Raw genomic sequence first — 24978 nt, 5'->3', positions numbered from 1 at the left:
GTGTCAAGTGTCTGGGGCCCGAATTTGAACTCAGGTACTCCTGAATCCAGGGCCGGTGCTTTATCCACTGCACCACCTAGCCGCCCCAATATTTGAATCTGTAAATTCCTTCTCTCTCAAAAAAAAAAAATTCCCTGTGACTTGGGAAAGCCAGGAAAGCCAAGGAAAAATGCTTTATTTCAGCAATTGAAATACACATCAATATTTAGTCAAAATTCTGATAGCAATATTGTGTCATTTGCTAGTCTCCCACAGAATTTCTTTTTTTTTTTTTTAAAGCCCATGAAATTGAACCTTATGTTCTCTATGTTAATCAGGCACAAAAGGTTTTTTCCTCAGCTCTGATTAATGGTAACCAGTGCAACAGAAATTATACAACATGCAGAGATGTTCATATTAACATACAATTTTTACAATTCAACTGACTAATGTTTGGTAAACAGGCACTTTTAGTAGAGTTGCTCTAACCAGAAACATTAACACCTACGGTTTTCCCAGCTTTTTTATGTCAGACAGGTTGGAGACATGCTTTATACTGCCTTAGCTCTTAGACTGAGGTAGAATTTTACTAATTCTTGTTTCCATGAGGGGAGATGACCAAAATATAAAGAGGGGTATGGGGGGGTATCAGATTATCTAAAAGATGATTCACATATTAATTTTGTGCCTTTAAAAGAATGTCTGTAGTGCTTTATATCTGGATGTATGGCCCTAGGGAAACACAGAGATCAAGCATCTATGTCACAAATAATTTGTGAGTGACAAAAACACAAATTTATCCACATGTCAAACTTATCCACTGTCTCCTATGGAATAAGGACTTCCCACATGAAAGAAAACAAAATAAAGTATTTCATGCAATTTCAGAAACTGCCCAACAGGCTAAATTTGACATTTAATTAACAGCATATCTTTATAATAATTAGAGACAATTATCACAATTGTGAATGACTAGGAGGTAACATGATTTACTAGATAAAGATTCAGTGTCGAAGCCCAGATGTGGACTTCAATCCTGGCTCTGATACATCCTGACCAGCCTGTGACTCTGGGTAAGCTCCCTGACCTTCAGTGCTCTAGGCCAGGACTTCTTACATTTTTTTCCATTTGCAACCCCTTTTCAACTGAGAAATTTTTACATGACCCCTGGTATATAGGTACACAAATCAAACATTAACTGCCAAACTTTTCAGGACAGAAGGTGCTAACCAGCATTGGTAGAATGGTTCTTCACCTGAGAGTTCCCTATACAAATGAAATCCTAGGTCCAGTACTTAGCTCTATCGCTGAGGTAGGACAAAAAGAATTCAAGAGTTTGGAAGAATCAGTGGTACAATGAATCTTAGGCTATTTAAGACTGTGGTTCAAGATCTTAAACCCACACTGCTAAAACTTTTATAGCAGAGAAGGGCTGGTAAACACAATACCAGCTGCAAAAGTCTAATTAATAATAACAATTATTATTATTATTATTACTAAAATAAACATTTATATAGTGCTTTAAGGTTTGCAAAGCACTTTAAAATGTTATCTCATTTTATTCTCACAACAGCTCTAGGAGGTAGATGCTATTATTATCATACCATTTCCATACCTGTGAGAAGCAGCATAACTAGTAGAGCATAAGATTCTGAACATCTTACCAATCTGGAAAGGCTTGTATAACCAGCAACATGAGAACATGTATGTATCTGTCTTACAAGCACCAGCTCTGTGTGCCTAGACTCATCACCAAAAGGTTGGCCATGAAGCCAAGAGCAACTGGAGACTGTCTGCTTAAAGCATGGACGAAGTATTCACACCAAAGAAACCATTAGCTTTTGAGTGCTTTTATGTTAATGTGTCCCAAAAGTCATTTTTGTATGAGAAGAATCAAATCCGTGGAGAGAAACTCTTATCATTAATTTTGTGGAGTCCCAATGATACCTTTGAAATGTGTAAAAATGTGTATTTCATGGTTCTGTTTTGTTTTTCAAATCAAGTACAATTTTTTTTTTTTGGTTTTGTTTTTTAGGGCAATGAGGGTTAAGTGACTTGCCCAGGGTCACACAGCTAGTAAGTGTTAAGTGTCTGAGGCCAGATTTGAACTCAGGTACTCCTGAATCCAGGGCCGGTACCGGCTTTATCCACTATGCCACCTAGCTGCCCCCTCAAGTACAATTTTTAATTGCACACTTGCTATCTGAAAACTCAGTGATAAATGTAATTAAAGTAAACTCATAACCACATAAAAACAACAAGATAATGACTGTATTCTCTGTTTTACGTGTACTTAAAATTTTAGAAGTCCATTTAAGTGCCTACTGTGTTTGGGAAAATTAAATGGTACTTCATTTCATTAGAAGAAAACAAAAAGATTAATTTGTTGTTGTTCTTTAAGGATCACGTTGTCATTTGTCATATACTTACATGAAAAATGGCATCAGCTGAATAAGAGTCTCTTTTTTGGGATTGGCTGCAAACTCTGGGATAGCCTGAATTATTTTGTTCATAACATTTCTTAAGTAATTCTGTAGTTGTTTTCGTCTCTCCTCTACAAACTTTGCATCCTGAAAAAAAGAGACAAAAAGGTTTGCTGAAATACGTTGGCCTACTGAATTGTATTTACTATTTTGATAAGCACTGACAGATGATACTCACAGATTGTCTGCAAGTGGACTTTACTTGGCTTTTGCCTATCTCACACAAGTGAATTGGTAAAACAAGTCTTTTCCTCCCAGGGACCAGTATACATTTTGTTATTGAAGACTTTTAGTTGTTCCTTCCCTCACCAATTATATCAGAGAAAGAATAATGTATGCAGAATCAGAGGGCCACAGAAATAGAACTCTAAATACCACAACTTCAACTCTGAATGTGTGAAATAGAACTGCCATTACTAACATAACTAACCCTCCCATATGAAAAATAACAATTAATAAACTAGTGTGTATATTTTATTACAATGGATAAACACTAAATACTGGCTTTATTAAACCATAAGGAGTCAGAGATAAATGTACTGTGATGTCCACAACTATGGTTGAATTTCATAGGGAGAGGAATAGGGACTTGGAAATATGATTTAATTGGTATAGAGAACTTCCAGATAAGGAGACACCCCACCCCCATGCATGCCTGCATCTTCTCTGCAATTTATAGTATTAGATGAATTTTATTCATTTTGCATTTCACCTTGGGAACCAAAACTCAACTAAAACTTTTAATGGCCACACTTTCAAAGGCTGAAATCAATAATCAGTGAATGAGGTTTTATGCTGACCTATCTTAATTCTTCACAGGAGAGGTATAAATAGAATCCCCATCCATTAACTTTATAAATATTCTTCCATAGTACCTGATGTTCCATCTTTATTTCTACAAAATGCATCAACCATAAAAACTACCAAGAGGAAATATTTTTGGATGTAATATCAAGACCACTGCTGGCTATGCCTTGGACCTAGGTTTCCACCCTACAGTTATTCCGCTTGGGTGTTTTCAAATGGTCATAAACTCATACAGGCCTCAAGCAATTGTCTAAGAATATTTGTAAAGTACAGGTAGGTTTAAAGCTTCATTGGTGGAGGGAGTTTCCATAATAGGAGTTCCCATGCAGATGAAACCATGTGTTCTCAATGCATTCATGTATACAGAAAAACAAATCAAAACAACCAACATTGTCCTTAGCCTTGAGGAGTTTACATATAGTAATTTAATATCAGGAATAGATAATGTAAAATTGCTAAAATATTTTCAGAACTTCAATATTTTGTCAGCTGGTACCCATTAAAAGAGTTATTTTTGTGCTCATCAAAGTGATAAAGAAAAGCTTATTTGTAGGAAAATGCCAAAGGTAGGAGAGGTACCTGGGATGCAAAGTAGATCCAGAGAGAATGAGTCTCAAGATACCAAAGGAATAAGAGGGCCTATACTTTTGGGGACTCAAAGATTGGAAGCTTGGGATGTCTTCTAGATGTACCTCATGACCTTGCTCTTGCTTCTGTCTACTTATCTGAGTATATCCTCTTCTATCTCCCTCCCCACCCCAAAACCCCACCACTAGAAGAGAAGATGCTCAGAGGCTAGGAGTTTTTCATTTTTGTTTCTGTCTCCTCAGCACTGAGAACAATATTCTTGAACACAGTAGGCACACAACAAATACTTGCTGAATTGTATAAGCCATCTCCCTACAAAATGATTTAGGGTGTCCTGAAATAACTTTCTTCGACTCTCCCACAACTCCATATTTGTAGACGATAAGCTCAAAGGTAAGAAAAACTACATTTACATAGCAAAAAGTAATACAGGGCTTCTACAGCCCCATCAGTAAAAATTCATTGTTCAGGATGAAGCTTTGTCCTAGCAGGGTACTCACAAATTCTCAAACACCATCAACAATTAGAAATTACCTCTTTGCCATCTTTAGGCAAATCTGTTCCTAAACCAACTCTATAAGGTGGCCTCTCCTAGACAAAGATCATATCTTACTGCTGGATATCAATTATAAAAAGTATTAGGGACCTCACTGATATAAGGAACTTCCTGGTGAGGAAATTCCATCTGCAGGTCAACATTTCTTCACAATTGATTGTCTTAGAAAGTTGTCTGAATGGTATCAAAATCAAACAGAAAGAGAAAACCACAAATTAATATTGTTAATTTGTATTTTTATTTGTTTTGTTAAATATTTCCCAATTACATTTTAATCTAGTTCTGGCTGCACTCTGGGAGTTTTGCCCCAGTAGGAGTTCGACATGTCTTGGCCCTAAATCACTTATGGGTTAAGTGAGTTGCCCAAAGTCACAAAGCCAGTTTGTGTTGGAGATTGTACTTGAACTTGGGTTTTCCTGGCTCAAAGGCCAGTCCTCTCTCTGCTATGCCATACTGCCTCTCAATTATAATTAATATTGTAGAGGAAATAATCATTTAAAAGCAAATGACAAGAGAATCCTAGAGCTGGATAAATCATTTAGTTATTCCTTTGGTTTTAAAGATAAATGAGAAAATATTTGTAAAGTACAGAGAACAAAATAGGCACTTACTCATTCCCTTCTTTCTCCTGCTTTAGGTAGATTTCAAAAGTTCTAAAAATTGGATTGGGTGGGGGTGGGGGAAATACATCTTTCATTTCACTAAATTCCAACTGAAATTAACAATTCCTCCACTTATTTAAAAATATATATTTTAAACCATTCTGAGAAGGGAGCCATAGGTTTCACCAGGTCACCAAAAGGATCCATGATACAAAAGAATTAAGGACCCTTGCTTTAGACATACCCTTATCTAAAGGATCTCAGAGAACCCTCTCTGATATTTGTTAACCTACAAGAGAAGCAAATTCTATAACATCTCTTGCTAAGACATTCTTACATTTTATAACTTTTAAGGAAATTCCTTCTTGATTTAGTAATTGAGAGGACATAAGGATTAGGACAGCATGGTATAATGGAAAGTTCATTGAACTTCCAGTCAGGAGAGAACCGGTTTTGAATCCTACCTCAGACATTTACTTGTTCTTTGACTATGGGAAAGTCACTTAATCATTGAGCCTTGGTTTATGCCTCCATGGAATGGGAATGATAATACTAGTAGTACTTAGCTCATTCATGTTGTTGTGAGGCTCAATTAAGGGAATACATGAAAAATATTTTGCAAGTCTTGGAAACAATGTAGAAACATCAGTTCATTAGCATTATTATTGACTTCTCTGGACACTGAGAGATGAAGAAGTCCATAACCATAGTTTTCAAAGAAGGGATTCTTTTATCTTCATGCAATTTAAGTTCTCCGTTTGTTTAGGCCTTGGAAATGACACTCATTGCTGGCACAATTGTATGAGAGTTATCTCCTTTGCCTTAATCCCACGGTGTGTCTTATAGCCAGGGTACATGACAATGGGCCCAGCTGCTAACATTCTGTAATTTTAATAGCAGCATAATCCCCTTCTGTAGGGTACACGATGCTCATGAGCTAAAATACAATACAATCTGTCTGTAAATGTAGCACATTAGAGTGATACTATAATGGTTATACAGAGAGATCGAAATATCCTTTGTTCAAGAGCCAACCACTTCTTTCTCTTTTATTCAGATATTTGGCTCACCTGGTTTGAATGTCAGGATATGTTCTGCAGTCTCAAAGTCTCAACCCATTATTAAGCAATTAGAAGGCCCTCAGTGGAAAGGTGGTTAATATTCTAAGTTTGTGCTGAATGTTTCTAATCAGCCCACGTTTTTAATCTGCACAGGAAATTCCTCAAGGGCTGCACAAGTGCAAAATAGCTAATCAAGTGTGTGAAATGCTTTATAAAAAATTTTAATGTCATAAAGAAGGAAAGGAAATTTTAAGGTGGTACTTGATCTGCCTTTTCCTCAACTGTGCTTTTGAAAGGGAGCGGAATTTAGTTCTATAGCTAAGTCAGGACTGAGAGCCACAGTGAATCCAAGGTGAAAGGATTGCAGAAAGACCTGCTAATCGCTTCAATGTTAACGCTTTTAATTCCACTTAACAAATATTTATTCAGTATCTAGTTTATGCAGAACACTGTGCTATGCTTGGAAAAGATAAATGAAGATCCTCAGCAGATCCTCTAGAAATTTAGAACCTAAATCTTATAAAAATGCCTGAAGTTCAGAGATATTAAGTGATATATGAGCCCAGTCACACAGTTAGCAAAGTGTCAGAGGTGGGATCTGTAGGCTCCAGGCATAGGATTCTAGCTACTTTTTCAGATTGGCCCCGGAAGGGATATAAAGATAAATGATACTGGTGATACTTATAATGTATCCAACAAAGCTCTCATAAACAAGACAGAGTTGGCATGGGAGAATTATAATTAATTCTGGAGAATATCTAAATAACTGCCATATGTAGCTCTACGTGAAAAGGTGTAATTGAAAACCACAGGGAAGAAAGAACTAGCCCCTATTTTAAGAAAATGTGATGTACAAACATATGACTTTGCACAACAGACATGGGTAATGATTATTTGTATTATAAAAGAATGTAAAAAGGTATGCAAGGATTCTACATAGATTTCCTTAAAATATTAAGATGTAGTTAAATAATTTGATGGATCTATCATGGTGGTAAAGTAGATAATCCTTCCAATAGTACACATCACAACCTAGCCACACCTTCTCATCTTGTGTTACTTGACTTTTCTCTATGAATCCTCTACCAGAGTCTATCCAACATGCTGGGGACCTTCTTCAAGGTCTCTTGACAGTAGGTGGGTACCAATGGACTTCATGGTCTATTCATCTCTTATCCTTGTTTTGTAACTAGTCCACAAAAATCTGTTTATAGATCTCTAATTTTATTTAAAATATCATTCAATTTACCAAAAAAAAAATCTATTTATAAACAACTCTTCAGTATGGCATTTCCTATATAAAATGAGAGACACAGATGGATCTGTAATCTCGTTAATAGTTCTTTCCAATAATGTAGACAAGAACCCAAATGCGTCTGCCCCATGGATGTACCCTGTGTCTATGTCTTCTAAGGAGTTCAGTCACTGCTGCACAGTGGAAGAAGCACTGATTATTAAGTCAGAGGACCAGAGTTCAAATTTTTCCTCTCATATTTACTACCTGTCTGACTTTAGGCAAGTCACTTACCACTACAGGTTACAGTTTCCTAATCTGTAAAATGAGGGAAATGGATGCAATGATTTAAGAGTTCTAGCTCTATGGTCCTATCACATTTGTAAAACTTGTCTGTTAGTGGAAATATATTCTTAAAAGTGTACACTCAGACCAATTATGGGGAAATTACTTGATGAGAGGCATTGTGTTATGAAAAAACAAAGACTTGGCTTCTTTCACTAGCTCTGTCACTTATCAGCTATTTGACATTGGACAAGTCATTACCCCAAAGGGCCTTCATCTTTTCATCTGTACAATGAGTGGTTTAGACTTTCTATATTGAAGGTCCTTCCTAATTCAAACATTCTGTGACTCTGCCTCATTTTAGACCTATGCTTCCAATTTAACAGGAAAAAAAAAGTTTTATTTTTCTCTCTGAGTGACAAGGAAGATTTCAGAAGAAGTGTATACCTCTTTACCAATGTCTATATTTAACTATAGGGTATGAGTTCATAAAGCCATCCAGTGAAGTACAATATACTAATCCTTCCTTTCCATAAGAGTGATATAAAATCATATACTTTGACCATATGGGGTTGGTTACCTAACAAATGTATTGTTGTAGCATGATTGCATTATTTAATTAAATGACCAGATTCTTCAACTGCAAAGTTAACTGAAGTAACCTTACAAATCAGAAACCACTATTGAAAAGCACACTTTCCTCTGCCATGCCATGGTACCATTTAACAAAAAATAGAATCTTCAATAAAATCAAAAGACACTATTTCAAAGGCATCCAAGAAACGCATCTAGAAGTAACTTTTAATATATTAATATATCTTTACTAATATTTCACATTTGCTGACTGGAATAGAATAAAAATCTATTTTAAAATTATTTTTCAATAGGTAATCAGGGAGCAGCTAGGTGGCACAGTGGATAGAGCACTGGTCCTGGAGTCAGGAAGACCTGAGTTCAAATCCAGCCTCAGACATTTGACCCTTACTAGCTGTGTGACCTTGGGCAAGTCACTTAGCCCCAATTGCCTCACTAAAAAACAAAACAAAACAAAACGGGTAATCAGTTACCACAAGGGCAATGCTCTTCATGGACTGTGTTTATCCTGAATGGTTACTGAGCACCACTGATAATTCCTGGGATAAAAGCAGTCATCTGTTTAAGGACAACACTTAGCAGCACAAATACCAGGGTTTTCTAAAACAGCATTACTTATTTGTGAGTTTCCTGGTTTGGCTCCTTGGGTCCCCAATCAAAAAACAGTATTAGGAGCAAGAAAATTGGATGAAAGCCTAGCTTGTGGAAAGTGCCAAATAGCTTGGGCAGCCACTTAATGAGATCTAACAGCTTGCGTCTTCTCTGTCTTTCGGCTGATACTTTCTTATCATAATACTATTGTCAATTACGCTTTAAACTATTAATAGGGAGCACTGAGAGTTAGGGCTCACTTTTAAAAAGAGCAGTCAGGCCTATTTTAATGGAATTTTTCCTCAGAAAGGTTAATTTTATTTTGAGCTTAAAGAGGATAAAGATAGTCAAATTAAGAATAGCTATTTTTAAAACTATTGAATGCTATGAATAAGGTTGAATTATAAATTCATATAAGGAAGACAAGGGGTTTCCCCCTCACCCTTTGTTGCTGAAGCTGTAGTTTTCTAGGGAATTACAGGCAATGCCCTTCCTACTGCATTCCTATTTTGCAAAAAGGCAATTTCTCAGATTAACTTTAAAAAAAATTATTTATTTATTTATTTATTATTATTTTCCAGTTACATATAAGGATAGTTTTCAATATTTGTTTTCATAGGATTTTTTCTCCCACCCTCCCTTCCCTCCATCCTCCCCAAGACAGAAAGCTATCTGATATAGGTTATATATGTACAATAACATTAAACATATCTCTGCATTAGTCATCAGATTAACTTTTGTATTCAGAAATTTCAAAATAACTATTTAGGTTTTTTTTTTTTTTTTGCGGGGCAATGGGGGTCAAGTGACTTGCCCAGGGTCACACAGCTAGTAAGTGTCAAGTGTCTGAGGCCGGATTTGAACTCAGGAACTCCTGAATCCAGGGCCGGTGCTCTATCCACTGTGCCACCTAGCTGCCCCCATAACTATTTAGTATTACTCTCATTAGCTATAAAGTATCTACTTTATAGTTGTGTAGTTGGTGTGAATCTCAGAATTTCAAAGCAATACATATGCTAAGGGGGAAAAGAAGAGAAACCAATCCATTAAATATAATATCTCAACAGCTATGGGCCTCAACAATATATAAAATCTAATTGAAAGGCTAATATTAGGGATACATTAGAATGGTGAAATCAATCCAAAAAAATGGCAACTATTACAAAGGCTGAAGGAAGACACACTGATGCCCTGGTGTTGGAACCGTGAATTGGTGTGATTATTCTGAAAAACAACTTGTAACTATGTCCCAAAATTTACTAAAGCAGCACCACTTTGGTAATGGTGACCTAGCTGCCCCTAGAGGATGTATTTTGCTTGAATATGCATATTTGCTTCAAGGGTTGTTTTTTTTCCTTCATTGGGCAGAGGAAGTAAGAGAGAGAAAAAAATAAATATTTGCTAATTTTAAAATTTTAATTTAAAATTTTTAAAAGATAGTTAGGGATAGTGAACAGGGACCTAGGACCTCCAGTTTTTGCCAATGTACTCAATGATGCTTCTTCCACATGGTTTTTATGTAAGGTACTTCAGCTTTAAAAAAAAAGAATAATATATATTTTTTAAGAATGATATATTTTGGGGGCAGCTAGATGGCGCAGTAGATAGAGCACCGGCCCTGGAGTCACCGGCCTCAGACACTTAACACTTACTGGCTGTGTGATCCTGGGCAAGTCACTTAACCCCAATTGCCTCACCAAAAAAAAAAAAAAAAAGAATGATATATTTTGTTCCTTGAGACTTTAAATATTGCTTTTCCTCTCAAGTTTTAAACCACATAAAAGCTGGGCAGATATAGCTATCCTAAACTGAAGACTAAATAACTAGGATATGGATAATGAATCACAATATAAAATCAACACATGCAAACATGTAGATTTCTTATTTTAATTACAAATTTAATGCCTAGATTCAATGTCAATACCAATAACAATACCTTAGCAATTGTTTTTTAAGAGAAGAATATGTAATTGCTAATTGAGAAAATTAAGGAAGAATTTCCTTTTATTGTCATTTTTTAAATTCTCCTAGGGGACCTGGAGTTCAATGAATAGTCAATCAATATGGACCATCTTAATGGTCTCTCAAACATTACTAAGTAACTTTTAGAAGCTTCTGGTATGGTGATTATGCCAAAGTTGACATGTATTTTAACATTCACCCAACAAATTCAGAGAAATAACAATCAAGAGCATAGAGAAAAAAAATTACATCTCTTAATTTTGTGTGTGGGGAATGAGTTCTAAATGCTTACATTGGCTGCTTTAATATTCACATCTGGGCCAACTGGCTGGCTGAGGAGTTGGGGGCAGTTTTTGTGTTTTTTTTTAAAGTCTCTTTTTCATAGGTCATTCTCCCAAGTTTGGAATCTGCCTCAGGTGATGGTGAATGAGAGAAGGTGCAATGGCTCTACTGGGAGAAGAGTTATTATAGGGAAGGATTGAATCTAAAAGGGGTCAAGGTGAGCATCAGTCACTTTTTCCTATTGTTGTTTGTCCTTTGTTCTCGAAGAGGACCATGACATCAGGAGGTGATGTCCTGACTTGCAGTGAATTGGATTTAAATGAGGGAAGGTTGTGCAAGGTCACTAACTTCACTCTCTCCTCCAGAGCCATGTGGGTCCAGTGGCAAGATAGCTATCAGGATGACTGAAGATGGCCCTGGATGTTTAAGGTAATTGGGCTTAAGTGACTTGCCCTGGGTCACATAGTTAGTATTTGAGATGAACTTTGAACTCAGGTCCTCCCAACTTCATGGTCAACTCTCTATCCACTGCAACATGTAGCTACCCCTCCCTTTTTTTCCACACTCCCTCAGAATATTCACTTCAAGGCTACCATCATCATTTATTCCAATCAGGCTGGAATTAGGTGGGAAGGACAGCCCGTGCAAAGACACAGAGGCAGAAGATGGAATGTTGAGTTCGGGGAACAGTTAAGCAGTCTAGATTTACTGGAACATAAATGGCATGAAGGGGAGTAATGAAAAAGAAATCTAAAAAGAAAGATGGGAGCCAAACGGTGATGGTCTTTAAATGTCAGGCTGAGGAGTTTGCATTTTATCCTAGAGGCACCAGAAAGACACTGAAAATTCCTGAGCAGTGGAATGACATAATCAGACTTGTGCCTTGGGAAGATAGCTATGTGGAAGATAAAAAAGAAAAGAGAAATTGGGAGCAGTAAGATTAATTAGGAGACTATTGTAACAGATCCAACACAAAGTAGTGAGGGCTCAAACTTGGGTACTGTTTTGTGAGCAGAGAGAAGTGAGATGTTTGGACACAGATTTGGCAAATGACAGGTGATTAGTCAGACTCGGGGAAGGGGCAGAAAGGGAAGAAATGATCTGAGATTATGAACCTGTATGATTGAAAGGATAGCAATCCCTTAAACATAAATAGGGAAGCAGGATGTGATGGGGATAGAAAATTCTCTTTGGAATCTGTTAAGTGTAAGTTGCTGACAAGATATCTAGGTGGAGAAGTCAGGCAGGGAGACACTGATACAGAACTATAGTTCAAGAGAGATTATGGATGCATATGTAAATTTGGGAGTCATCTGAATAGAATTAATACTCAAATCCACGAGAACTAATAAAAATACCAAAATGAAGAAGTATATAGAAAGAAGAGGGTTGAAGGGCAGCTAGGTGGCACAGTGCATAAAGTACCAGTCCTGGATTCAGGAGGACCTGAGTTCAAATCCGATCTCAGACACTTAACACTCACTAGCTGTGTGACACTGGGTAAGTCACTTAACCCTCATTGCCCCACAGAAAGAAAGAAAGAAAAGAAAAGAAAGGAAGGAAGGAAGGAAGTGTCATAGGGTGCAGAGCACCCCAGAAGTTCTCTGGAGCACACCGAGGAATCTTGTCCTTGAGAGGGACCAGAGGACAGATATGCCTAGAGAGATAAACTGAACCAAATCATGGGACTGAGCTTAGATTCCCACCCTTCATTCTGGTCTCCCTTACCCCTGGGGAGATAAATTTGGGTGTGGCTACGGCCTTTGTGTCCTGAAGAGAGATCCTCCAGTCACTGGCAGTGGGGGATGGTCCTCCCTCACTAAAGGAACTTTCCACAGGCAAATGATCCACCCCCATCAGTCCTCTATAAAAGTACCTGACAGTCTCCGCTCGAGAAGACTGGTACCTCTGAGCCACGTGCTTTGTGCCTATCTCCCCATGAGAAGTCCATGGATTTCTTTCATGGTTTCCCTTCCCTCCCCCCTTCCCTTCCCTTGCTGCTAAATAAACTACCATTTTATTCTAACTGCTTTTGTGTGCAAGAGGGTATAATTCTTTAAAGAGGAATTCCTAAGAACCCCAACCCCTAACCCAATCCCATACCCCATTTCCCCCATTACAGAAGGAAGGAAGAAAGAGGGTCCACAGCAGAGGCTGGGGGGAGACCTATGTGGCCAGAACAAAGAATGAGTAAGTAATGTCAAGGAAGTCAAGGAAGAGAAGCATCTAGGAGCAAGGGCACAAAAGTGTACAGAGCTTAGAGATGCTAAGGAAGAGGGGGAGCGCAACAAGGCCATTGGATTTAGCAGTTAAAAGTTCACTGGTAACCTTGGAGAGAGTAGCTTCAACTGGTACAATAAGAAAGCAGGCTACAAAGGGAGGAAAAGTGAAGAAATAGTATGAACTCACACAGAGCATCTCCATCTCCTCCTTAAGCCTCGAGTGTCTCTGGCTTAGCACTTAGAAAAAAACAGAACTCCTCAAGCTGGCATCGAAAGTTCTTCACAATCTGACTCCTGCCCACACTCTGAGACATTTCACAAGATCTCTTTTTATGTATTCCATGTTTCAGCTAGAATGGACAACTGGCTGTTTAACCAAATTTCACATACCGCGTCTCCTCTCTGAGCACTGGCATAGATCATCCCTCCTTTATAGAAGGCATCCTCTCTTCAACCCAGCCAACCTCTTCAAAGCCCTTGCTTCCTTCATGGCTGAGTTCGAGGGCTATGTATGAAGACTTATTATGATGACTTTTTCTAAGTGTTGACGGCCACATGGAGAAGAAATACAGGAAAATAGTTTGAGGGGATGGAAAGGTAAAGTGAAATTTTTGTAATGATGGGAGAGAAGTGGGCATGTTTGTGGGCAGCAGGGAAGGGACCAGGGCATTAAGATGAATGATCAGAAAGGGATTAATTGGGGACAGATTTTTCAAGGAGAGAAGAGGGTCCTATCTACTTATGGAGATAAGTGGAGGGATTGGTGTTAGCAAGAGGGGTACCTCTGCTCAGTCCTTGCACTAGTTTTTATGTCTCTCAGGATTAGGTGAAAACACTTTCCCAGCCTACCATGATTTTCTGAAAACACTGCCCATAAAGTCTGAGGATTAATTAGTGCTGGCTACTAAAGGAAGGAGAGAACAAAAGAGGCCAATAAGATCAGTCTGTTGTGCCATCCCTGAACTTGGCTTCAATTTAATTACTTTTCTATGCCAAACTCCATTGATTCTTTTACTCTGCCCTATAATTGAGGACTTATTCATGCTAATGTACCAAAAAATGAAACTGGAGACTCATTAGGGGTGATGGCTGAGTGATGATCACTATGGGTCTGCAATTGGCTGAAGAAACAGTGGCTAGAATTGCGGGTGGAGCTGTGAACTGATCCAACCATTCTGGAGAGCTATTTGGAACTATGCCCAAAGGGCTATAAAACTGTGTATACCCTTTGACCCAGCAATACCAGTATTAGGTCTATATCCCAAGAAGATCATAAAAAAGGGAAAAGGACCCACATGTACAAAAATATTTGTAGCTGCTTTTTTTGTCGTGGCAAAGAATTGGAAATTGAGGGGATATCCATCAATTGGGGAATGTCTAAACAAGTTGTGGTATATGAATGTAATAGAATATTATTGTGTTGTAAGTAAGAAATGATAAGCAGGCAGATTTCAGAAAAACCTGGAAAGACTTACATGAATTGATGCTGAGTGAAACCAGGAAAACATTGTACACAGTATCAATGACACTGTGTGATAATCAACTGTGATAGACTTGGCTCTTCTCAGAAATACAATGATCCAAGATAATTTCAAAGGATTCATGATGGAAAATGCTCTCCACATCCAGGAAAAAAAAAGAACTGTGGATTCAGGATGCAGATTGAACCATACTGTTTCTGCATTTTTTTGTTTTTGTTTTTTGAGGTTTTTCCCTTTTGTTCTGATTCTTCTTTCACAACATGACTAATGCAGAACTATGTTTAATGTGATTGTGTGTGTGTGTGTGTGTGTATATATATATATATACATGTACACACATACACACATACACACATATATATATATATAAAACACCCATATCAGATTACTTTCTGTCGTGGGGAGGGGAGGAGGGAAAAAAATTTGGAATTGGAAATCTTATAAAAACAAATGTTGAAAACTATCTTTACATGTAACTGGAAAATAATAAAATACTTTTATGATAAAAGAGAAAAGAAAGAGTGGCTAGAGAAAAAAAACAACACCCTTTACTCAGCTGAGAAAGTCTGACACAACTTGAAGGCATGCAAAGGGTGCCTAATAAAACCCAGTTTACTTTTCCCTGTATGTCTATCTTCAGTATACTTCAGTATTTACTAGACAAGATGTGTAGCAGCATAGTTAGGTAGGGACCAAATGCAAAAATGATCTGTCCAGTTGTTGTCATCAAGGCAAAGTTCCTACAGAAAACATGGAAAACAGATGGATAAAGGAAGAGACACAAAGTGGGGAGGGAACATGGAAAGCATAAGGGTCAGAATTAGGATACATTTTCCAAAAAGAGATGGTGACATGACAATACAGGACCTAGGAAAACATTGAGATGTACATTTTGGACAGAGGGAAGATATGGTGGTGTGGGGGAAGGTTCTTGCTGAAGGTGAAGGAGGTGGGGGTGCATTACAGAATTTCAAGTTTGAAATAACCTCAAAGAATCTTAGTTCAACTGGCTTCTCTGCAAAAATCCCTTCCAAAAAGCGGTCAAACAGCCTTTTCCTCAATATCTCCAGAGAAGAGGAACTCTATCTCCAGAGTGGACCCATTCCCCTTTTCAATGCCTTTGTTGCAAAGTTTTTCCTTATAGCACAAATCTGCCTCTTTGTGATTTCCATCTACTGTACCTGGATGTGCCCATGGAGGCAAAGCAGAGTAAATCTAACTCCTATTCCATCTGCAAACCCTTAGAATATTTGAAGATAGGGATCAGGTTTCCCCTAAGTCTCTTCTTCAAGCTAAACCTCCCTAGTATCTGTTAAGTTCTCTGTACGATGATTATGAAATCTCAAACCATCCCAGGTATCTTCTTCTGGAGGCTGTAGAATGTATTTGTGTATGCTCTTACAATGCAACACTCAGAACTGCACATAATACTCCAGAATGGGCCTGACTACAGTAAAGGGCAGAACAATTTGGCAAATTTTCCACTTTTGCAAGTCTTCATGTGTAAGGTTGGATGTTATTTTTAATTGAGAAAAACCTGGCTAACTAAATGGAATCCTTCCATTCAGTCAAAACATAAAGGCCGGACGGACCTCAGGATAGGTCACTTACCATGAAGTCTTAGAGAAAAACTAGACTTGACATGGGTAACATCTGGAAAATTGCTAAAGCTCATCACACATTACATCTGGCCAAACACATGTGAGAAAAAGGTTTTCCCCCTCTAACAGGAAAACATCTTGGCTATTTACCTACAAGCAAGAGGCTTAAGATTTTCCACAAACAATTCCATTTCATGCACCTGTGGGCACCATTCAATAAAGCTACAAAAAAGACTGGTTCAGTTAAGTAACCAGTGGCCACAGATGGGAGCTGAATGCCAGACATCTGCATCTCTCTGTGTGTGCCATGATAAGCTTGAATGCAGCTGCATAGAAAGAAATTCTTGTTTAGAGTTATTATAAAAAATCATTTCCCCAATTACATCAGTTTGTACGTGTACACTACAGCTGAAGAGATGAATGTCTAAGCTTGGTGCATTTCAACAAGTGTCCTGCTGACTTTTAACTAGAAATCACAAACCTTGCCCTTATTGATCACAGATAATAAAGAGTCAACATCTGAAAAATAACCCTTTTGTGAAATGAAGCAGGTGTTCCAAAATCCTATGCAATATAATCCTATTTTGAAAAATGCTTTTTGATAACACAGGCATAGAGATAACCATAACAGTATTACCTCAACCTCAGAGTTTGAACCATGGAAATGAACCTCACTTATAAAAATCACTTTAAACTTCCACACCCAAAATGACTAGGGTTAGGGCCAAATCCTTAGAAGCTCTCTACGTTCCCAATCCAAGTCCCTGGCACTTGCCAGGGAAAAGAGAAGGGAGAAAAGGCATACCAAGTTCCATTCTTCTCAGGGACAGAAAGCCTTTCCTGAGTACTTCACCCTTCCAAGACTACATTTCTCAATTCCTACAGTTCTTACAATCAATTGCACACAATTCAACATGATTGAGTAATAATATTATTTAATTATTTCATATATGTTAGCTTTCCATTTCCTATTAGACTGTAAACTCTTTGATGTTAGGGACATCTCTTATATTGCTGAATCTCTCAAGCCTACGGCAGAGGTAAGCAGATATCGAACCCAAATTTATTTATTGTTTATTATTTATTGAATGGGGTTATGTGAATGCATGGCCTGTTATTTGTCCAATGGCATTGCCTTATCATACTCTGAAAGCTGGCCACTCTATCCTTGGCCTGCTCTCCTTATATAGCTCAGGGGTTAATTTATACCCTAAGACTGACAAATAATGCTATGATTTGGGATCACTTATGGATAAGTAGACCCTTTTCCTAATGAATTAAAATGAACAAGGCAGCTATCAGCGATCTATGGGATTAGAAGAATTACTCCTGTACAATCTACCAAGTCTTAAACTTGTTTTCTACTCTTGGGATGTAGATAATAGAATGCCATGAAGGTGAGGCTTTGGCATATCTTGAAATTTTTGATACCTACCTCTCCTGTCAAAGTCTGAAGCTACCACCATTGCAATAAGTGTCCAATCTAACATTGGTAAGACCTAATAACAAACTACAAATCAAGCTTCATTTAAAGAGACTCATAGAGGGATTATATCACTTAAAAAAAGACATGAGGAGTCCAATCAGAAGAGCACTCTCCCTAATTAAAGATGATAGAAGTGGCCAGTGTCTGTAAAGATGGCATGACAAAGAAATCATGGGGACAACAGGAAACAGCTAAATTCTCCTGCACATAAAAGCTGCTATAGTGCCAAGAGCAATAGCATAGGAGGCCAGGGTTCCTGTTTGTCCCGAAAGGCCTCTTCTCTTCATTCCTCACTTTTTCCTCTATCCCTAATACTGTACTATGACCACAAAAAATAAGATGACAGCTTGATTTTCTGAGCAGGAACAACACCTCTTTCACTTTCCCTTGGAGATTGCACCACTATCCTTAAAGTCTCTTAGGCTTGTAACTTTTAGAGTAATTTTGGACTCCTCATTCCACACATCCATTTGGTTGCCAAAAGCTGTCATTTTTTATTACTACAATCTTTTCCTGTTCAGGCCCTCATCTCTATTCATACTGCAACCACATTAGTTCAGACTGTATTCTTTTTTCATCTAGACCCGTGGTGTCTAACTGAAACAAAGCAGTTCCCTAAGGACTGCATAATGACTTAGAAAACCACACATTAATATTATCTACATTGTACTGTATTATTATTTAATCTATTAAACATTTCCTAATGACATTTCAATCTGGTTTGGGTCTTACGAATTTTGTTGGCTACATGGTATGAGTAGCAAGTCTGACAGAGCTAACATAGACTCTTTTAAGAGTCCAATAATGAAGTCTTCCTATATTATCATTTTTATGCTTTTCAGTTCATCTCTACACTAATGGCCCCATTCTCTTCCTAATGTACTTCTAGGACTAATCCAACCATTCTGGTTACAATGTTCTTCTACCATAAATTATTCCATGTTAGAAGTGGGTGGGGGAGAGGGTTTACTCAGATTCCTTGTGAATCTAAACAGATTCTGAGTTTTTCATTCCCTTGTACTTCATTAAGCATGTCAACAAATTGATGGTCTCATCAATGTGGATAAATATGTACCATCCATGCCTTCTCACACTTTGTGAGTTTTATCACACAGATCCTCCACATATGATCCACCCAATGAAATAGAGGCCTTCTTCAAGACCTTTAAATATATATATATATATATATGTATGTATGTATGTATATATATGTATGTATGTATGTATGTATATACTGGGCATGAACACTGTGATCGTCATGTACCTGTTATCTCTTCATCTTATTATATGATTGACCTATCTCCTTTTCTGATCATATATTTACTTACTGATATAACAGCCTACATAGACATCTTTGTTTTATTCCTTGCTTGATAATAAGTAGGGGGTCATTGCACAGTAATCCCTGTAATTATAATCATTAAGTAATCCCATATTATTTTAATATATAGATAAGACTCTTTTTTGGAGAAGAGCCTGTAAAATATTATGTTCCTCTATGTTTTGCTCTAATTTCCATAATTAAAAATTTAAGTAATCTCTCTTCTCTGCAATTTTCTTCAGTGTATAAGTAAGTACAAGTCTCTAGGTTTCACTTTGTAGTAGAGTTTGAATACCAAGGTATAAATCCCTTGGTATTTCTAACCTGAAAAAGCTCCCAAGTAGGATGATATCAGACCAAGTTTAGATTGCAAAATGAAAATACAGTTTAAAATGTTGTCATAGATTTTATTTTATCAGTTTCCTTTGGGGCCCATCAGTCTCTGTCCCAGTCCTCCCTTTCTGAGCTGGCACTTAAGACCACTATTGGCCCTAGACATGTGCTGAGATTGCCTGGCAGATGGTTAATATTGGTATTCTAACATTACTGATGAGCTAGTTCACTTAAAACACTGTGAATTATTTCACAGTCTATTGAAAATGTTATAACCATAAATGGCATGATTTAGAAATGCTTATAATGCCTGTAGTCAAAGGTTTAACAACCCCATAATCAACATTTTGGAGGATATTTTTGACTGCCTAATAGGTCCTTCTATGATCAGTGTAAATTCTTTACTACTCATGCCAGCAGGGGGAAAAAAATCACATGCTGAAATGGTAGGCACATAGAGAAATGTTTTGCAGACTTTGCATACCTGTCAGATTACATCTCAAAGACCAATTTCTTAGCTCACCAATAGTTACAAGAGAAGTAGTTCAGATGTCATTCTTCCCTCAGAGCTTCTATTCTAAATGGTCATCCCTTACATCTGTCCAGTCAAAGTAATGCTCATTTAAACTAAACAAAATGATCACCATTAGTTTACATTTCTTAAAAGAATGCCTTAATCTATTTCTCTGGAAATTCACATTGATTTTGTGGGGGGAGGGAAAGGCAGAGAGGCATCATAGTACAGTGAAAAAAGTAAGAGACTCTAAGAGTCATGTAACTGACTCCTAAATCCTAGATTCTAGTCTAAGGTATGCCATTAATGAGCTTGGTTATCTTCAGCAAGTCACTTAAGTGCTTCCAATTTGAGTTTTCTCCTCTGTAAAAAGGTTGGTTATTCAAACTCTCCTTCAAGTGAAACCTATACTAACTTATACATTGAAAAAAATTGCAGAGAAGAGAGATTACTTACATTTTTAATTATGGAAATTAGAGCAAAACATAGAGGAAAATAATATTTTACAGGCTCTTCTCCAAAAAAGTCTTATCTATATATTAAAAATCTTATCTACATATTAAAATCATATGAGATTATTTAATGATTACAACTACAGGAATTACTGTGTAATGACCCCCTGCTTATTATCAAGCAAGGAATAAAACAAAGATGTCTACATCTCTAAGGTCCCTTTCCATATAAATATTCTGTGATTTCATCATATGCTGTGCTGGTATCAGTCTTAGATGATTCCTGATTTCCCATTTCACTCCTGTTATCTACCACACCTTTGTTATTATCACCTAAATTCTTTTTCTACCATATGCATAACTATTTATTCAACTCTGGTGATGGTAATAGGAATCTATTTGCTCTAATCTCCACACATACCCCTCAACACTGAGGACAGCAAATAAAAGGGTTGAATAAAGGACAGCAAAACTTTCTCCCTCTTAAAATCTATACCCTTGTAGAAATGTCTATGAATTCGTATTTTACTTCTATGGTAAAGCTATGCCAAATTCAATGTATCTTTAAAGGTATTTCATGGTCTTCTGAAATTTTATGTTTATATTCTCTCTGCCTCGCACAAGAATGCAATGCAGTTCAGTATGGAGTCCAGCAGACCTGTAGTGAATGGATGGTTATGATAGTATCCTTGACACATGACAAACAGGAGCGCAGAAGTCCAAATTTTGTAGAACAGATAGAACAGTCCATATCTCATGATCCAGAATCCATTAGATAGATACTAGAAATGCTGTTGAGTTTACCCACCAGACTTAGATGCTATTTGAATATGTAAACTGCAAAAGCTAAAGAAGTATGGCCTCACTTGTTTAAATGTGTGCTCCTGGCTCTTCAATTTCTGGAATCCTAGTACTAGCCAGTACACTCACCTAGCAAGACTCAATAGTAGAAAAAGGATGACTACAAAAACATCTGAGATTCAAGGTCTGATTCCAGTGATAAGAAGGACTTTCAAAATCCTAGTTCATATTTAGTTTCCTTTAGGAATGGGCAATCCAGGGCAGCTAGGTGGCGCAGTGGATAGAGCACCGGCCCTGGAGTCAGGAGTACCTGAGTTCAAATCTGGCCTCAGACACTTAACACTTACTAGCTGTGTGACCCTGGGCAAGTCACTTAAGCCCAATTGCCTCACTAAAAAAAAAAAAAAAAAAAAGGAATGGGCAATCCTACTGCAGAAGAACTAGCACATATAACCCATTGTACAAGCTGCAAGGTTAGAAAGGAAAATCATTAAGGATGCCATTATACCACTGCTGAATATAGATAAAGAAGCAGATACTGAAGTGGATGAAACATGTGAAAGAAATTAGGAAAATTTTAATATAGAAGAATGGCTCTGATTTGAAGAAAATACCCCTGGTAGTTTTAGGGGGGAAAATGAGATATTCTTAAATGTCCCTTCTTCACCCTTCCCAGCGGCTAAAATTTTCAGTGTGTGGTATAATCAGAGTATATTGCAATGGCAAGAGAAAAAGCTTCTAAACCACTTGGGCATATTTCTGTATAAAAGATCCTATTAGCCTTTTTTATTTTCATATCAGCCAGTAAGGATTATCTTGCCTTTAATTTTGATGAAATGACACTGATATAAATGGGAAAAATAATAAGGAAATTCAATAATGAGACCAGATCAGTTTAATTATCAATGGGAGATGTATCATACTGTTATGCCAAATGAAGAAGAATGAATATGCCCAGGGCCCTGGATCACTGTCCTTCTATACTGAGTACCCTGTAAATGCTTTGAAACACTACTTTTCAGCTTGATTTGGTAAATTCACTGATCAAGTTTGGAGATGGGGCAAAGGAAAGAGAATGGACCCAGAGAGGATAGACCTGGTGTGTGTGTGTGTGTGTGTGTGTGTGTGTGTGTGTGTGTGTGTGTGTAACTTCATAATCTAACTTCAAGCCTTTTTTTTAAAAATGGGGCTTTAGGCAACTTTCTAAAACTGTGAGCTACAAAGAAGGGGGCAACCTGCAATGGTAGACCCAGGAGTTTTCTATACCTATGGGGTAAGATGTTTATTCCTAACTTTTCATACCTTCAACAGTCACCCAGACACAGTAGCACAGCCTCTATGATCCCTAGAAAAAAGGTCTTTGATTCCAGAGCATAGACTAGCCCTTGCCAATTGGTTTGGTTGTAAGGACTGCTGGCCACAGATTCCCTATGAATCCCCGAGAATTCCATTATTCCCCCCATCTCTACCCCTCAACACCCAAGCACAGGGTCTATTTTTATTTATTTATTTGTTTATTTTGTGTGATTCCTATAGATAATAGTAGTTTGTGATTGCAGAGGGCAATAGTATTTGTTGTCAGGTATCTTCAGGCTCATTTCCAAGGAAGCATGCTTCAAATCCACACATCAAGGTAATCAGCAAAGAATGATATTTACATTATTGCAAGAATTCACAAACTATACAATCATACAGTTGTAGACTTGGAGCTGTAAGGGACCTAGTTCACTTAGTCCAACTCCTTCAATTCACAGATGGGAAAACCAAGGTCCAGAAAAGTTAAGTTGGCTTACGTACCCAAGGATACCGAGGTAAAGACAACTGTAGGTCAAGAGGAAGCAGCATGGCCTGAGAGGAAGGACATGGTACTGGGGAGCAGAATTCCTGGGTTCTACTTCTGGCTCTGTCGGTTACCTTGGGCAAGTTCTATAACTGCTCTTGACCTCAGTTTCCTGTTCTGTAAAATTTGAGGAGGGATGCAAGTGTAGATGATCTCCTAGGTCATTGTATGATTCCAGGTGAATCAGACAATTTTGTTTTGAGAAGACCAAATGAATAATTCTCGTATATAATTTGGTAATTACAAGGTTTTGTTACATGAATTCCTCAGAAATAGAAGGTAGACACTGGGTCTTCCAGGCTGGGATTTTTTAAACCAAGAATAGGGGCCACAGAAATCACTTGAAACCTAAACTGCAGAAAAACACAATGAGGAGAAGACTGTGTTTTCTCTCTTGCCAGAAGTAGTTTGTCTCTTTATTGAACTGTCATAATAGTTTATGTTTATATTTCACTTTTTTTTTTTAGTGAGGCAATTGGGGTTAAGTGACTTACCCAGGGTCACACAGCTAGTGTTAAGTGTCTGAGGCCAGATTTGAACTCAGGTACTCCTGAATCCAGGGCCGGTGCTTTATCCACTGTGCCACCTAGCCGCCCTTTATATTTCACTTTAAGGTTGAAAGTATTTATTATATTCACTCTCTCATTTGATTCTCACTACAAAAGTGTTTGGTATGTCTTATTGTCCTCATCTTACCAAAGAAAAGACTGAGGCTTAAAATTGTGGATTGCCCAGGGTCACATATCTAGAAAGTATCTAAAACAGGAATATAACCTATGTCTTCCTAACTTGAATTCAACACTATCTACTGTGTCACAATGAATCTCTTATTTACTTAACACACTCCATTCCCTAGAATATTTATTTTTCTGAATGCCTTAGTTCTGCTACTAGACCTTAAATACCATGAAGGCAAGTACTATGTTTTATTGAACTTTCTACCTTTCTGAGCATAGTACTTTGCAGTTATATTAGGCACCCAATAAAGACTTGATGGATAAACGGCCACACTAGTAACAAATGACCAAGAAAAAAAAAGACAAATCATAAAACTGCCTAGTTCAAACTTAATAAATGACATGAAAGAGCAGTGTTGAATGGGGAAGAATGAACAACTCTGCTCTCGTGGGAAATACTAATTTCTAAATAAAATTCAAATGCGATTTAAAGAGAAAACTGAACATGCTCAGGAGGGAAGAAAAATGGGTTACAATTTTTCTCAATACAGGTTTGGCCCATATATGGGGAAATTCCCAACCAAGCTGTGACATAAGGCAGGACCCTTTGAATCAGCAGTTTAATATCACAATGAAAAATGAGAAAAAGCAATATGTCAGACACTGTAATTTTTCTCCAATAGCTTGATATCACAAACTTTTATAATTTAAGTAAATAATTTGGAATGACACTTTTGAAAATGACTAGTACTTAATAGTGAAAAGAGTACAAGTGGAAAAAGCCTGTATTTGGTAATTTACCCATGCTTAACTGTGCCAATCAGGTATATGAATTAATGCTGACAATGTAATAATAATGTCACTGTACATTGATATACATATATATTTTGCTTAATAGTTATAGAGCACTATCACATCCATTATTTCAACTTTTCTCTCGTGCCTTACTAATAAATTTATCATATAATATTATATATTACAATTATCTACATTTTTATTTTTCTATAACTATAATGCAATTGTATGAAGATGGAATCTATGTACATTATTTAATCCTTTTTCCTTAGTACCTAACACAATGTTTTGGAAACAGTAAATGCTTGCTAAATGTTTTTTTAATGAATTAATGAATGAAATCCAAGTGTCCTAGAAACAATATAGCCAACGTTGACATATTGGTGACTTTGAACACTACAGCAATTTCATATTAGTGTCTTTGCCCTATA

The 24978-nt window shown here is 37.3% G+C and overlaps 1 protein-coding gene across 1 annotated transcript in view; it reads right to left on the bottom strand.

Moving 5' to 3' along the window:
* SNX29 (sorting nexin 29) overlaps positions 1 to 24978 on the bottom strand; it is a 673154-nt gene that overhangs the window by 64017 nt on the left and 584159 nt on the right. The window contains exon 20 of the mRNA XM_043964582.1: positions 2410 to 2549. Coding sequence (XP_043820517.1) covers positions 2410 to 2549 — 140 coding nt within the window. The remainder of the gene's footprint in view (positions 1 to 2409; positions 2550 to 24978) is intronic.

Source organism: Dromiciops gliroides, chromosome 1 (assembly GCF_019393635.1).
Source record: "Dromiciops gliroides isolate mDroGli1 chromosome 1, mDroGli1.pri, whole genome shotgun sequence".
Taxonomy (NCBI): domain Eukaryota; kingdom Metazoa; phylum Chordata; class Mammalia; order Microbiotheria; family Microbiotheriidae; genus Dromiciops; species Dromiciops gliroides.
The sequence above is the reverse complement of the archived record's forward strand: the minus strand, read 5'-3'. Positions and strand labels throughout refer to the sequence as shown.